Source organism: Ranitomeya variabilis, chromosome 2 (genome assembly GCF_051348905.1).
Source record: "Ranitomeya variabilis isolate aRanVar5 chromosome 2, aRanVar5.hap1, whole genome shotgun sequence".
In the NCBI taxonomy this organism is placed as follows: Eukaryota; Metazoa; Chordata; class Amphibia; order Anura; family Dendrobatidae; genus Ranitomeya; species Ranitomeya variabilis.
In genome coordinates this window covers 199,168,924-199,185,622 of record NC_135233.1, presented here as the reverse complement: position 1 = coordinate 199,185,622, position 16,699 = coordinate 199,168,924, and the positions used below count along the sequence as shown (strand labels likewise).

At 44.0% G+C, this 16,699-nt stretch overlaps 1 protein-coding gene across 2 annotated transcripts in view; it reads right to left on the bottom strand.

The window, feature by feature from the left end:
• The window catches only part of BRINP1 (BMP/retinoic acid inducible neural specific 1), a 317,655-nt gene that overhangs the window by 71,746 nt on the left and 229,210 nt on the right, over positions 1 to 16,699 (bottom strand). For both annotated transcript variants that reach the window (XM_077283451.1, XM_077283452.1), the window contains exons 4-5: positions 6,887 to 7,056; positions 1,692 to 1,797 (exon numbers count right to left, since the gene is read on the bottom strand). In XM_077283451.1, coding sequence (XP_077139566.1) covers positions 1,692 to 1,797; positions 6,887 to 7,056 — 276 coding nt within the window. The remainder of the gene's footprint in view (positions 1 to 1,691; positions 1,798 to 6,886; positions 7,057 to 16,699) is intronic.

Here is a 16,699-nt window from a genome sequence, read left to right as displayed (position 1 = left end):
GCTCGTATAAAGGCTCTGGAAGAAATGTCACCACCGATAACTTCTTTACAACCATGGAACTAGCTAAGGTATTGAACTCCTGGAACATGACACTAGTTGGTACAGTGAGAAAAAACAAAAGGTTCCTACCTAACAACATGCAGCCTGCCAAAGAAAGGCCTGTAAACTCGACAAATTTTGCCTACAATCATGATGCAACAGTCTGTTCATATGTACCAAAGAAGAACAAATCAGTCGTGCTTCTATCATCTATGCACATGACGGGAGAAGTTGAAGAGACACTAGCAGCCAAGCCAGAGATAATAAAATACTACAACATAACAAAAGGTGGCGTTGATGTTATGGATAAAATGTTGGGAGAGTACACTGTGAAATGACGAACATCACGTTGGACTTTGGCATTTTTCTACAATATGATTGATGTCAGTGGGTTAGCATCCTACATCATCTACAGAGAACACAATCCAAGCTTCAGGGCAAAGGATCAACGAAGAAAGTTCCTGAAAGATCTCGCAAATCAGCTGTGTATGATTGCAATTGAAGATCGTAGTACAAACAAAATGATAATGAGAAACCATTTTCTTCGAGGTGCAGTAGAAATGGTGCTTGGACGATGCATTGTGGTAGCATCGCAGCCAGCAGCTGGCCCCAACATACCTCATGGTAGTCGTGGACCCTCCCCTGTTGTTGGTAGTTGCTATGTCTGCAGAGACCTGAGGCGAAAACAACGCAAGACTAGAAAGTCTTGTGTGGTTTGTGTGAAACCCATTTGCGATGAACACTCTGTAGCAAAGCCAACATGCATTACTTGCAAAGAAAATCAATAAAAAAAAGTTTCTTACATTTTCTTTTATAATGTAAATGAACAGTTTTTTACTTGTTTATAATAGTTAAATAGCATTATCATTAAAAAAAAATTTATGCTTTTTCCCTTGCATTATCTTCATTCAAAATATATGAGGTACATTTGTACCTATGCAGCTTGTTATGGATGCAAAAAGATCTCGACCCCTTATCTCGGAAGCGGGTGGAGATATTTTATTGAAATTTGGCCAATATATTCTGGACCAAAAATGTAGAGATGTCACGAAATTTCAGCCCTCTACGTCTTTTCAAAAAAAAGTTATTGCAATTTTAAAACGGAATAGTTACAATTGTACCTATTCAGCCGGATAAGGGTTAAAGCATAACTAATCTTTTTGAGATATTTATTGATCAGTTTTAGTTTTCCCTCAAACTCAGTGCTTAAAGGGCTGTTTCACCTGCCTTGTTCATGCACTTAGAGAAGCTGTTTTGATCTTCAGGTCTAGTAAATACCAGTACTACTGTGTGAGCTTCTCTGCTCCTCATGCTCAGACAGGGAAAGTGTTTGTGAAAATGTTGTCTGAGCATGGAGGAGGGGAACAGAGGACTATAGATATTTCCCAGACCCGAAGTTCAAAACAGCTGCTCTAAGTACATGAACAAGGCAGGTGAAACAGCCCTCTCAGCATAATGTTTGAGATAAAAGGATGCAAAAAGAGTCATGTGTACACTGCAAAGATTCATGACTAAGTAAAGAATGATCATTACTAAATTGAAAGAAAAAATAGTCTTTAAAATTATTGAAAATGTAGATTATCTCCAAAATAATGAACAGTACAATAGATAATATAATACATGCATTCTGAAGCACACAACTGTATACTCACCCTGAAGATGGAGTTTGCTTTCTGTGCTTTGTAACAACACAGAACTGACTGAATCGAGATTGTCATAGCTGCTACATCCGAGTGGTCCTGTACGAGTCTCAGTGACCTACAAAGATTCAAAATGGTTGGAAAAATATAGGATTAGAGATGAGAGAACTTTCTTTTTACATTTTTTAAGTATTAGGCAATTAGTAGGGATGGGTGAACCCAAACTGGAAAGTTCGGGGTTCGTACCTTGCGTCTGGTAATAAACCCAAAACACTGCCTTTTTTTTACTGTATGTCCGGCTTCCTTTGTGGGTTCACCAGTCTAATAAAGCTTGTTGAAAGGCTGCAGCACAGCCAATCATCAAGATTTTAGACTGTAGGTTCTTTCGGAGCCGTCACAGCCAAGCATTGGCATGGTTGTGATTGGCCCGCACAGCACATGACTCAGGCCTGTATAATGGCCTGTATAAGGGCCGGATCACAAGTGTCACTGCCATTATGCTCTTACAAGTGTGGGGAGAGGATGCAGTTGGATAGAGGGACAGATAGTGACTGTGCACCCTGCAAAAAAATGTTGTGTGTACTTTGCAACCCATATCTGTGCTAGTACTGTGTTAAGCACCTGGTGTGTATTCTGCAACCCAAATTTGTTGGAGTACTGTCCTTTAACCTGCTGTGTGTACTTTGTACCCCACTACCTGTAGGAGTACTGTCCTTTAACCTGCTGTGTGTACTTTGCACCCTCCTACCTGTGGGAGTACTGTCCTTTAACCTGCTGTGTGTACTTTGCACCCCCCTACCAGTGGCAGTACTGTCCTTTAACCTGCTGTGTGTTCTTTCCACACTGCCTAAGGGAACACTGTCATTTAAGCTGCTGTGTCTTCTGTGCACCTATATCTGTGGGAGTACTGAACTGTAAGCCACTATGTGTACTCTGCACCCCATCTTTAAGAGTACTGTTCTTTAAACTGCTGTGTGTACTCTGCATCCCATGCCTGTGGGAGCATTATCCTTTAAGCTACTGTGTGTATTGTTTAACTCATATTTGTGGAATTACTGTGCCAAAAACCTCTGTGTGTATTATTTAACCCATATCTGTGGCAGTAATGTGCCTTTAAGCCGCTGTGTGTACTCTGCAATACTGCCTGTGGGGGTACTGTGGGCCAATGTCTGGGTGTGAAATTTATCAGCTTCTGTGGGGGAAATGTGGAAACATGCTCTGTGGGTGAAATTGTTAACTGAACTGCCAGTAGCTAGCCTTGCTGCAGGCCGGTAGCTCGATCCAAGATCATACTACAAACTTTTCACTGGCAGCATTTGGAAAGTATGTTACTGACACAGATATTTTGGAGCTGTGGGGGTACTGTGCCCAATGCAATGTGGGTGAAATTTGTTATCAGCTTCAGTGGGTGAAATGTGAAAACATGCTCTGTGGGTGAAATTGGTTATTAGCTTCTGTGGGGGTAGTGTGCCCAAAAGCCACTGAGTACTCTGCAGCCATGTCTGTACGAGTAATGTGCCTAAAAAATAATTTTACTCAATCTTTGCAGCCGTGCCTAGAGCTCATTAAAATGTTTAACTACTCTTTCCAATTACAGAGCCTCTAAATTGTCATGAATGGATATTCCGTCTTGCAATATCAGCTGCTGACTCAGTTGGGAAGTGGTTAATATGCTTGACTGCTGACTTCCTTGGATTTGGTACACGTTTATCAGGCTGCCTCTCCAGAATACAACCCTGATTCTCCATTACACATCAAACAGTATCATGTTAATATATTTAATTTGGTCAATGTGTTTTAAAGATATTTAATAAAGTAATATAATTTTAAACGAACACATTGTTTACTAGTGGTTATTTTTGTATACTCCTGGCAATACTATTTGTCTTGGTCATACTGTTTGATTTCTTTGATGTTTGGATATTAACACAATTTCTTTTTTGGACATTTGTTTGATAATCTCTCCATTACACATGTGTACTCTGCAACCCCGTCTGTGGGTGGTTTGAGATTGGGTGGCTGAGAGTGCCTCCAGTTCCTTCACTTTGTGTTCCGCCGGATCCCCTCTTAATTATGGCCCCCGTTTGAACAAAAAAAAAATAGAAATGGAGTACAATTCCATCATCCCTAGCTGAAGTATTCAGGCTTGGTTGCCTGCTTTGAACATTACTTTTTTCAAAATAAACACTTCGGGCCCCTGGAATCTTAGGCAACAGCATTGGAGAGGCGTCCCACAGCAAAGGGGCAGGGACTGGTGGTATCTGTATAGAGAAATAAACTGTGAGCTTTTTATCTGTGGCTTCTCTACTGTAAGCTACGGAAGATAACAGTGGGGGCACTCTGCCCTATGCTCTGTGAGTGAAATTTGTAAGCTACTAATGTAGGGGTTCTGTGCCCCATGCTCTGTGGGTGAAATTTGCAAGCTGCTAAAGTAGGGTATGGTGCCCAATGCTCTGTGGGTGAAATTTGTAAACTGCTAAAATAGGGGTACGGTGCCCCATGCTCTGTGGGTGAAATTTGTAAGCTGCTAAAGTAGGGTATGGTGCCCCATGCTCTGTGGGTGAAATTTGTAAGCTGCTAAAGTAGGGTATGGTACCCCATGCTCTGTGGGTGAAATTTGTAAGCTGCTAAAGTAGGGTATGGTGCCCAATGCTCTGTGGGTGAAATTTGTAAGCTGCTAAAATAGGGGCACGGTGCCCCATGCTCTGTGGGTGAAATTTGTAAGCTGCTAAAGTAGGGTATGGTGCCCCATGCTCTGTGGGTGAAATTTGTAAGCTGCTAAAGTAGGGTATGGTACCCCATGCTCTGTGGGTGAAATTTGCAAGCTGCTAAAGTAGGGGTAAGGTGCCCCATGCTCTGTGGGTGAAATTTACAAGCTGCTAAAGTAGGGGTAAGGTGCCCTATGCTCTGTGGGTGAAATTTGTAAGCTGCTAAAGTAGGGGTACGGTGCCCCATGCTCTGTGGGTGAAATTTGTAAGCTGCTTCTTTGGAGTACTCTGCCCCATGATTTGGAGGTGAAATTTTTAACTGGACTGCTGGTCCAGCCTCAGTCTCTGTGAGGGCACTTTAAGTTTTTATGTTATTCATTTACTTTCTATTTCACCTTGATTGCTATGGTGACAGAACCACTTCAAGTCATTTCCCTATCCACATTTGTTTGTATGGCAATTGTCCTGCTCTTACCCCCATGTAGTTCCAACTTGCAGCCCCCTAGCCCTGACTATGTCCATTTTACAGCTATTTTAAAGCAGCGAAGTTCGGGTCCTCCTTGAGTTCTTTTAGGTTCAGGTACGGAGTCAAGTTTGAGGTCAAGTCTGGACCCAAACCAAAATTATTAATGTATGTTCATCAAACCCAGCGATACTGAACATCCACAGGTTCGCTCATCTCTATCAACTAATATAATTTTCTTTGTTTTTTTAAGTATTTTTTTACTGTTTCCTAAATTCTTCCTACTTGTAAATTTTTCCCAAACTGTTTTAATCTGTGGGATTCTATCTAATGGAAACAGTATTGAGAACAGAAATCTAATGTTTGCAAGAAAGATGTGTTGGCAAAAGTTCATTCATCACTCATATTAGTGAATGAGATATTCAAGGGCTGCATCGGCAATTTCCAATTTTACTGCACCAGTGACCGAGCAGATTTGTCAGTAGAGCTGACTGTGTGGTTGTCTGTTTTTTGGGGGTTTTTTTTACAGTAGACCAGTGGAGATACTTTTAGAAGAAGAAGGGAGGGAGAGGAAAAGAGAAGAAGGGAGAGGAAAAAAACGAAAACACAAAAAATGGAAGTTGGCCCCGTTGGGAAGGGGTTAAAAAAAAGACCCCCAAAAATATGTAATGCATCCTGATTATTCTGCAACATTAGTTTGGTGTTTACAAAAATAATCATTATGTTGGAGGAGATTTTCCAACCTAAATTTGCACCCAAAAACACTGTGTTACTTGACTTCCATTGGGAGGCAACTCTGAAAAAAGTGTGGGCGTTTTTATTAAAAGGGGCCTGGCCAAACAAGCAAGATAGTCCACCAAAAGATGTAAACCAACCAATAGATGGTGGCATCCTAGACCAGATGATCTAAAAGTACGATTTATCAAACAGCCAAGAATTCACTGCGACACATTCGATGCATTTAAAGACTTTCCAGTCTAAGTTTGCACTGTGTAAGAATTAGACAGAAGCGATAAATGTACCCCACACTCTGTAAGCGGTCCTTTAAAAATGACAGTGGCAATGTCAGTAAGTCACTATTTAAAATGTAAGTTACACATTATTTATAGAATATTACTAGAATTATGTCTGATTTATAAAGAAAAACTAATAAAAAAGACAAATCTGAACAAACCACTTTATATAGAGCGAGGGGAACAAATAAATGGTGAAAAGTCAGGAGGACACCAACAATAGAGCAAGGAAAATGTATCAATACAAACTCACAGACTGAGGGCAACACTGGTCATTAGAAGAGATAGCTTACCCTACATATTTCAGATACCCATCTATAGCTGAAGAAGATGACTACTTCCATAATTTTGGTACTGTATATTATAATGAGAAAACCATTGATTATATTCTCACTGCTGTTCTGTCTGACAGATTAATGACAATCTGTAAAAGAAGGATTTCACCCCCCAAAACTATTTATATGCGCATTTAGTTCTTTCAAAGACGAGTCCAGCAATACCTTTACATGGCCGGTCCGTTCCTCCGTTACTGAGAAATCAGTTCTCAAATTTATATGCAAATGAGGCTAAAGGGCTATGGTAGATCTGACACCTCTGTCACTCCAGCTCTATTCCCCACCTAGAGCCACCTCCTTCTCCTTCGCTGATGGCCTTTATGCTGTGTGTTTTCAGGAAATGGAGCCTTCAGTCAAGTAGGAGGAGAAGGTGCTTGGCCGGGAACAGAGCTGGAGTGACAGATGCTTCAAATCTACAAATAGTTCTTCAGCTCCATTTTTATCAAAAGTGTAGCAAGCAGCTCAGTAAATGTTATATTTCTGGAATCAGGAATTCTTTTCCTACATCATGATGCTCTCATAGAGAACAGCAAAAGACAGATCTCCTGTAAGTAAATGTTTCCCCAACATGTTGCTTTACATCCAAAATTGTGGAGGACCTTCATTGTTATGATTGGTGGAGGGCCCCTCATTATGTTTAGGTTATAATATTTGATTGCGGGACATCAGCACCTGAAGCTGTCAGTACCTTAATGGCTCCTGTTGATATTTGGATCTCATGAAGTTTCCTCATAGTTCCATCCCTGTCTACGAAGTAAGATGACGCCAAGTGATGTAAAGACTCCACACTTTGGTTTCCATTTCCCGCATGTCGATCCAAGCGGCTTTTGTCCATGTACATCGTCAGCGCCTCCTCGCCTGTCGGATCAGAGAAAATCAGTGATGCTTTATTTTTATGCAAAAAGGCTTCATTTCGTCCCTTATACATGGCGGCACAGTTGTCAATTAATGCACAGGACGCAATTAAAACGTACGGGATCATTTTACTCTATTTTATGCAGTTAATTCAGTGTTCTCCTCTAAGAGGCCCTTAAATCATTTTGATACCAACATCTTTGTCTAGCTAACCACAAAATTGATTATTCAATTACTGGAAATTAGAGTCATCCTGAATGGGTACAGGGACATTACTTTGCAGACATCAATTATTTATATATATTTTTTAAAAATGGTTAATAAAAAAACTGCTGTGTCCATTGTAGGATAATTTGAGATACTTTATTATATATTTTGCTATATTATTAATCTTTATTACATCAGATTCCTCTATTATTTTTAGTCTTCTTTACCCTTTGTATATATTCTGACTTTATTGTGGGTGGGACTGGTGGCCTTTATGCAAATACATAAAGGGGTATTCCCATCTCCAAGATCCCATCACAATATGTAGTAGGGGTAATAATAATAACAAATGCCACCAATTAGAAAAGTAGTATAGTTCTGCTGATTAGCTAAGCCACATACCCCATGTGCAGGGCACTGCAGTAGCTTAGGTATCAATAGGTTTGACCACTCATATACTGACAATTAGATAGTAAGGTATTAGTGGTTGTAACCATTGATACCTAAGCTACTGCAATACCCTGCACATGGGGTAAGAAGCAGCTAATCAGAAGAACTATACTACATTTTTAATTGGATGTATTCTCTAAAATTTCTATTATGCCTACTACATATTGGGATAGGATCTTGGAGATGGGAATACCCCTTTAAGTAATCCAGTGTGTTATAGGTGGATACATGTCTATATCTTAACAAGTAGGACTATGATCCTCAAAACACGTAATACATTTGACACCATACCAATAAAGGATTTTTAAGTAAACCTCTCCATCAGCAGATGGTCATCTGCACCACCATCAAGTCTCCTGCTTGGGGTAGCAATAAATAACCCTTATTCCTTTGGTTTCCTTCCCCTAATTGACAACCCTTGTCCCTGGCAGTGATTACCTCCAGCTATACATTATCTTAGACGACCACCATTGTAGTTGTGTCCACTTTTGAACAACCCTTAAGAGTGGACCTTTTCTCTGCTTCTTCTGTTTCAATATCATGACCTACAAACCCTATGAAGGCCTTTTTCTGGATTTCATGCCTTTGGATGTTTTAGGATGGCACATGTGCACTTTAGTGGCATTTATATGCATATGAATTATGTGAATACTGTCATGCAGTTTCATATGTGAAGGTAACGTGTCTATTGTAATCTAATGTATTATGGTGATGTATAGGATATAAAGTGATAGAGCATAATGTCTGTATAGCCTAAGGATGGGCTTATGACAACAGGCTAGCATGTAGACAGGAAATGGTTTTGGTTGGGATTAGCCAAGTGGGTGGGCACTGGTGTTGATAAGAAGGGGGCACTTTCTGCTTAGGGGGAGTGAAGTGTGGAGGAGAGTTCAGGTCCAGGTACGGTGGGCTGCTAGGGGCGACATGGGCCAACTGTTCAGGGCAGTAAGTGGCCAAATGGAGATCCCTGATGGACTCTCTGATTTCTTCCCAGATTTCAGCTCCATGAAAGAGGAAGAGAAAACATGTATCCTGCTGAGGGAAGAAGAGAGCACGGTGGAGATAGCAGAGCAGAATGTAAGCTCGTGCCATAGGCTGCGAGAAAGACAACCATGATAAGCCATGGACTTCCTTAGCCCCCACCCTGTACCCCATCCATCGTCCCCACAGCCCCCACCCATTATCCCCACATTCCCTACTCCCTATTCCCTACTGTACACGTGCTTTGGCAAAACTAATGTTTATTTGGTCCTGACAATAAAGCTCCTTTGAATTGAATTGAATTGACATTCCAAGAGAGTCTGGAGCCTAGGACTTGGGCCAGGTACCATGGAGCAGGCCTGGTCTTCTGACATCACGAGGTCCGTGGGCATGGAGTTACATGGGACCTGGGTACACTGCTGAAGTGGACAACGAATCCCTGAGGCTGATGGAAGCAGTGGACTTGGGGGTAGTCCAAAATGAATGTGTAGCAGAACAGAAGATGAGTTGTGGCTCAGGAGGAAGGAAGTGCGTATTCCTGTGCCCTATCCCACCCATAACCACCTGATGAACATGGACTGTTTAGTAAAAGTTTAGCTGTTACAAAGAACTTGGTGTCCCATGCATTGTGAGCGGCGGCTCCTGAGGACGGAAGGCTGGAGGCAGGGCTGGCGTCAGCACCCAGCGTACCCGGGCAAATGCCGGGGCCCTGGTGAGATAGGGGGACCCATTCAGGGCCGGCGTTAGGGGCAGGCAGCTGCCTAGGGCCCTCACTCTCCCAGGGGCCCTCAGCTAGTGGCACATCACGCAGCAGCCATGGGGCCTCTGGGAGGCAGGGGGGCCCGCCTATCACCAGCGCCAACTCCCCCGCCGCATTGAACTATACCGGCATCTGCCGGTAAAGTTCAAAGCAACTGATGGAGGAGAGAGCGTCACCTGTTGCTCCCTCTCCAATCATTCCCCACTCTGCCTCTGATACTGCCGCTGTGGGTGCGCGAAGACGTAAACGTGCACTCGCTGTGTGTCAGGCAGTGCAGCGGCAGCCGCCGAGACCGGAGCAGGGAGCAGCGCGGGCACGTTGAGAGGTGAGGAGTGTTTTTTTTTGTAACTATAACAGTAAGTACTGGACAATGGGGCCATTCTTGGGGGAGGGGGGCTGTGCTGTATACTACATGTCTGTGCTAAATACTACATGGCTGTGTTATATACTACGTGGGCTGTGCTATATACTATATGGGCTGTTATATGCTACGTGGGCTGTGCTCTATACTACATGGCTGTTCTATATACTACGTGGGCCGTGTTATATACTATGTGGCTGTGCTATATACTATATGGGCTGTTATATGCTGTGTGGGCTGTGATATATACTACATGGCTGTTCTATATACTACATGGACCGTGTTATATACTACGTGGGCTGTTATATGCTACGTGGGCTGTGCTATATACTACATGGCTGTTCTATATACTACGTGGGCCGTGTTATATACTACGTGGGCTGTGTTATATAATATGTGGCTGTGCTATATACTATATGGGCTGTTATATGCTACGTGGGCTGTGCTATATACAGTACTATGTGGCTGTGTTATATGTTACGTGGGCTGTTATATACTACATGGCTGTGTTATATGCGATCACGAATCGTGGTATGTGTTAAAGGGGGGGGCCCACTGAGACTCTTTCGCCCGGGGCTCTCAAAAACCTGGAGCCCAGCCCTGGGCCCACTGAGACTCTTTCGCCTGGGGCCCTCAAAAACCTGGAGCCGCGCCTGGCTAGGGGCAGTGGACACCTGCGGCCTACAAATGAGTGTGATGGATCCCACACCCTACAACGAACTGGGAGAGGGACACCCCTTGTCTGTAAAGTGCCAGAGCGCAACCGGACAGCAGCTTGGTCGCAACTACCGCTCTCTGACACTTTACATATGAATCTTTACAGAAAACATCATCATCTACTGGTCTTTGCAACCTTTTATTCTAACTCACATTGCCAGACAAGTTCTATTTATCTCCTTTGTGCATAAGGACAAAACAATATGTCACGTATTGTTGTGAATTTGCTTTTTGCTCCCTCTAGTGGTTACTAGTTTTTTGACTCTGGTTTTTCTGTCATTCCTTTTATCCGCACCTGGGTCGTTAGTTAGGGGTGTTGCTATATAAGCTCCCTGGACCTTCAGTTCAATGCCTGGCAACGTAGTTATCAGAGCTAGTCTGCTGTGCTCTTGTCTACTGATCCTGGTTCCAGTTATTTCAGCTAAGTCTGCCTTTTGCTTTTTGCTATTTGTTTTGGTTTTGTATTTTTGTCCAGCTTGTTCCAATCTATATCCTGACCTTTGCTGGAAGCTCTAGGGGCTGGTGTTCTCTCCCCGGACCGTTAGACGGTTCGGGGGTTCTTGAATTTCCAGTGTGGATTTTGATAGGGTTTTTGTTGACCATATAAGTTACCTTTCTTTATTCTGCTATCAGTAAGCGGGCCTCTCTGTGCTAAACCTGGTTCATTTCTGTGTTTGTCATTTCCTCTTACCTCACCGTCATTATTTGTGGGGGGCTTCTATCCAGCTTTGGGGTCCCCTTCTCTGGAGGCAAGAAAGGTCTTTGTTTTCCTCTACTAGGGGTAGCTAGATTCTCCGGCTGGCGCGTGTCATCTAGAATCAACGTAGGAATGATCCCCGGCTACTTCTAGTGTTGGAGTTAGGAGTAGATATATGGTCAACCCAGTTACCACTGCCCTATGAGCTGGATTTTTGTATTCTGCAGACTTCCACGTTCCTCTGAGACCCTCGCCATTGGGGTCATAACAGTTTGCCAGGCCAGTATTAAATGTTTAATGCATTGCAGAAGAGGGATTATAAGAAAGAAGATTCTGAGTTTTTTTTTTCTTCTTCCCCTTTACCTCAGAGTGGCTATGCTTGCTGCAGACATGAATGTCCAGACCTTGATTACAAGTGTGGACCAGCTGGCTACTCGTGTGCAGGGCATACAAGACTATGTTATCAGAAATCCTAGGTCAGAACCTAAAATACCGATTCCTGAACTGTTTTCCGGAGACAGGTTTAAGTTTAGGAATTTCGTGAATAATTGTAAATTGTTTTTGTCCCTGAGACCCTGTTCATCTGGAGATTCTGTTCAGCAAGTAAAAATTGTTATTTCGTTCTTACGGGGCGACCCTCAGGATTGGGCTTTTTCGCTGGCGCCAGGAGATCCGGCATTGGCTGATCTTGATGCGTTTTTTCTGGCGCTCGGTTTACTTTATGAGGAACCCAATCTTGAGATTCAGGCAGAAAAGGCCTTGCTGGCTATGTCTCAGGGGCAGGACGAGGCTGAAGTGTATTGCCAAAAATTTCGGAAATGGTCCGTGCTGACACATTGGAACGAGTGTGCACTGGCCGCTAATTTTAGAAATGGCCTTTCTGAAGCCATTAAGAATGTTATGGTGGGTTTTCCCATTCCCACAGGTCTGAATGATACTATGGCACTGGCTATTCAAATTGACCGGCGGTTGCGGGAGCGCAAAACCGCAAATTCCCTCATGGTGTTGTCTGAACAGACACCTAATTCGGTGCAATGTGATAGAAAAACCGCAAATTCCCTCATGGTGTTGTCTGAACAGACACCTGATTTAATGCAATGTGATAGAATCCTGACTAGAAATGAGCGGAAAATTCATAGACGCCGGAATGGCTTGTGCTACTACTGTGGTGATTCTACACATGTTATCTCAGCATGCTCTAAACGTATAGCTAAGGTTGTTAGTCCTGTCACCGTTGGTAATTTGCAACCTAAATTTATTCTGTCTGTAACTTTGATTTGCTCACTGTCATCTTATCCTGTCATGGCGTTTGTAGATTCAGGTGCTGCCCTGAGTCTCATGGATCTCTCATTTGCTAAGCGCTGTGGTTTTACTCTTGAACCATTAGAAAATCCTATTCCTCTTAGGGGTATTGATGCTACACCATTGGCAGCAAATAAACCGCAGTATTGGACACAGGTTACCATGTGCATGACTCCTGAACACCGCGAGGTGATACGTTTCCTGGTTTTACATAAAATGCATGATTTGGTTGTTTTAGGGCTGCCATGGTTACAGACCCATAATCCAGTCCTGGACTGGAAGGCTATGTCAGTCTCAAGTTGGGGCTGTCGTGGTATTCATGGGGATTCCCTGCCTGTGTCTATTGCTTCTTCTACGCCTTCGGAAGTTCCGGAGTATTTGTCTGATTATCAGGATGTCTTCAGTGAGTCTGAGTCCAGTGCACTGCCTCCTCATAGGGACTATGACTGTGCTATAGATTTGATCCCAGGCAGTAAATTTCCTAAGGGAAGACTGTTTAATCTGTCGGTACCTGAACATACCGCTATGCGTTCATATATCAAGGAGTCTCTGGAGAAAGGACATATTCGTCCGTCTTCTTCCCCTCTTGGTGCGGGATTCTTTTTTGTGGCAAAAAAGGACGGATCTTTGAGACCTTGTATTGATTATCGGCTTTTAAATAAGATCACTGTCAAATTTCAGTATCCTTTACCGCTGTTGTCTGACTTGTTTGCCCGGATTAAGGGTGCCAAGTGGTTCACCAAGATAGACCTTCGTGGTGCGTACAACCTTGTGCGCATTAAGCAAGGTGATGAATGGAAAACCGCATTCAATACGCCCGAAGGTCATTTTGAGTACTTGGTGATGCCTTTTGGGCTCTCCAATGCGCCTTCAGTTTTTCAGTCCTTTATGCATGACATTTTCCGGAAGTATCTGGATAAATTTTTGATTGTTTATCTGGATGATATTTTGGTTTTTTCTGATAATTGGGATTCGCATGTGGAGCAGGTCAGGTTGGTCTTTAAAATTTTGCGTGAAAATTCTTTGTTTGTCAAGGGCTCAAAGTGTCTCTTTGGTGTACAGAAGGTTCCCTTTTTGGGGTTCATTTTTTCCCCTTCTGCTGTGGAGATGGACCCAGTCAAGGTCCGAGCTATTCTTGATTGGACTCAGCCCTCGTCAGTTAAGAGTCTTCAGAAGTTCTTGGGCTTCGCTAACTTCTACCATCGTTTTATCGCTAATTTTTCTAGCATTGTGAAACCTTTGACGGATATGACCAAGAAGGGCTCTGATGTAGCTAACTGGGCTCCTGCTGCCGTGGAGGCTTTCCAGGAGTTGAAACGCCGGTTTACTTCGGCGCCTGTTTTGTGCCAGCCTGACGTCTCACTTCCCTTTCAGGTTGAGGTGGATGCTTCGGAGATTGGGGCAGGGGCCGTTTTGTCGCAGAGAGGCCCTGGTTGCTCTGTTATGAAACCTTGTGCCTTCTTCTCTAGGAAGTTTTCGCCTGCCGAGCGAAATTATGATGTGGGCAATCGGGAGTTGTTGGCCATGAAATGGGCATTTGAGGAGTGGCGTCATTGGCTCGAGGGTGCTAAGCATCGTGTGGTGGTCTTGACTGATCACAAAAATCTGATGTATCTCAAGTCTGCTAAACGCCTTAATCCGAGACAGGCCCGCTGGTCATTGTTTTTCTCCCGCTTTGATTTTGTTGTCTCGTATTTACCAGGTTCAAAGAATGTGAAGGCCGATGCTCTTTCTAGGAGCTTTGTGCCTGATGCTCCTGGAGTCGCTGATCCTGTTGGTATTCTTAAAGATGGAGTTATCTTGTCAGCTATTTCTCCGGATCTGCGACGTGTGTTGCAGAGATTTCAGGCTGATAGGCCTGAGTCTTGTCCACCTGACAGACTGTTTGTCCCGGATAAGTGGACCAGCAGAGTCATTTCCGAGGTTCATTCCTCGGTGTTGGCAGGTCACCCGGGAATTTTTGGCACCAGAGATCTGGTGGCCAGGTCCTTTTGGTGGCCTTCCTTGTCAAGGGATGTGCGGTCATTTGTGCAGTCCTGTGGGACTTGTGCTCGAGCTAAGCCTTGCTGTTCTCGTGCCAGCGGTTTGCTCTTGCCCTTGCCTGTCCCGAAGAGACCTTGGACACATATCTCCATGGATTTCATTTCTGATCTTCCGCTATCTCAGGGCATGTCCGTTATCTGGGTGATATGTGATCGCTTCTCCAAGATGGTCCATTTGGTTCCTTTGCCTAAGCTGCCTTCCTCTTCCGATCTGGTTCCTGTGTTTTTCCAGAACGTGGTTCGTTTGCACGGCATCCCTGAGAATATTGTGTCAGACAGAGGATCCCAGTTCGTTTCCAGGTTCTGGCGATCCTTTTGTAGTAGGATGGGCATTGATTTGTCGTTTTCGTCTGCTTTCCATCCTCAGACTAATGGTCAGACGGAGCGAACCAATCAGACCTTGGAGGCTTATTTGAGGTGTTTTGTCTCTGCTGATCAGGACGATTGGGTGACATTCTTGCCGTTGGCTGAGTTTGCCCTTAATAATCGGGCTAGTTCCGCCACCTTGGTTTCGCCTTTTTTCTGCAACTCTGGTTTCCATCCTCGCTTTTCTTCGGGTCATGTGGAGCCTTCTGACTGTCCTGGGGTGGATTCTGTGGTGGATAGGTTGCAGCAGATCTGGAATCATGTGGTGGACAACTTGAAGTTGTCACAGGAGAAGGCTCAGCGCTTTGCCAACCGCCGCCGCGGTGTGGGTCCCCGACTACGCGTTGGGGATTTGGTATGGCTTTCTTCCCGCTTTGTTCCTATGAAGGTCTCCTCTCCCAAATTTAAACCTCGTTTTATTGGGCCTTACAAGATATTGGAAATCCTTAATCCTGTATCTTTTCGTCTGGATCTTCCTGTGTCGTTTGCTATTCACAATGTATTTCATAGGTCCTTGTTGCGGCGGTACATTGTGCCTGTAGTTCCTTCTGCTGAGCCTCCTGCTCCGGTGTTGGTTGAGGGCGAGTTGGAGTACGTGGTGGAGAAGATCTTGGATTCTCGCCTCTCCAGGCGGAGGCTTCAGTACCTGGTCAAGTGGAAGGGCTATGGTCAGGAGGATAATTCCTGGGTGGTCGCCTCTGATGTTCATGCGGCCGATTTAGTTCGTGCCTTTCATGCCGCTCATCCTGATCGCCCTGGTGGTCGTGGTGAGGGTTCGGTGACCCCTCACTAAGGGGGGGGTACTGTTGTGAATTTGCTTTTTGCTCCCTCTAGTGGTTACTAGTTTTTTGACTCTGGTTTTTCTGTCATTCCTTTTATCCGCACCTGGGTCGTTAGTTAGGGGTGTTGCTATATAAGCTCCCTGGACCTTCAGTTCAATGCCTGGCAACGTAGTTATCAGAGCTAGTCTGCTGTGCTCTTGTCTACTGATCCTGGTTCCAGTTATTTCAGCTAAGTCTGCCTTTTGCTTTTTGCTATTTGTTTTGGTTTTGTATTTTTGTCCAGCTTGTTCCAATCTATATCCTGACCTTTGCTGGAAGCTCTAGGGGCTGGTGTTCTCCCCCCGGACCGTTAGACGGTTCGGGGGTTCTTGAATTTCCAGTGTGGATTTTGATAGGGTTTTTGTTGACCATATAAGTTACCTTTCTTTATTCTGCTATCAGTAAGCGGGCCTCTCTGTGCTAAACCTGGTTCATTTCTGTGTTTGTCATTTCCTCTTACCTCACCGTCATTATTTGTGGGGGGCTTCTATCCAGCTTTGGGGTCCCCTTCTCTGGAGGCAAGAAAGGTCTTTGTTTTCCTCTACTAGGGGTAGCTAGATTCTCCGGCTGGCGCGTGTCATCTAGAATCAACGTAGGAATGATCCCCGGCTACTTCTAGTGTTGGAGTTAGGAGTAGATATATGGTCAACCCAGTTACCACTGCCCTATGAGCTGGATTTTTGTATTCTGCAGACTTCCACGTTCCTCTGAGACCCTCGCCATTGGGGTCATAACACGTATAGACAGGGCTCAGGAGGATGGGAATTCCATATTGTATTCTGCAATCCTGAAGAATAAATCAAACAATTGCCGCCATATGTCCCTTAAAAAGTGCAATAACAAGTGATTAAAACATCATATGCACTTCTAAATGGTGCCACTAAAAACTACAGGAAACAAGTTGTTTTGCTGCTATAATTATAGAAAAGGGAGAAAAATGAA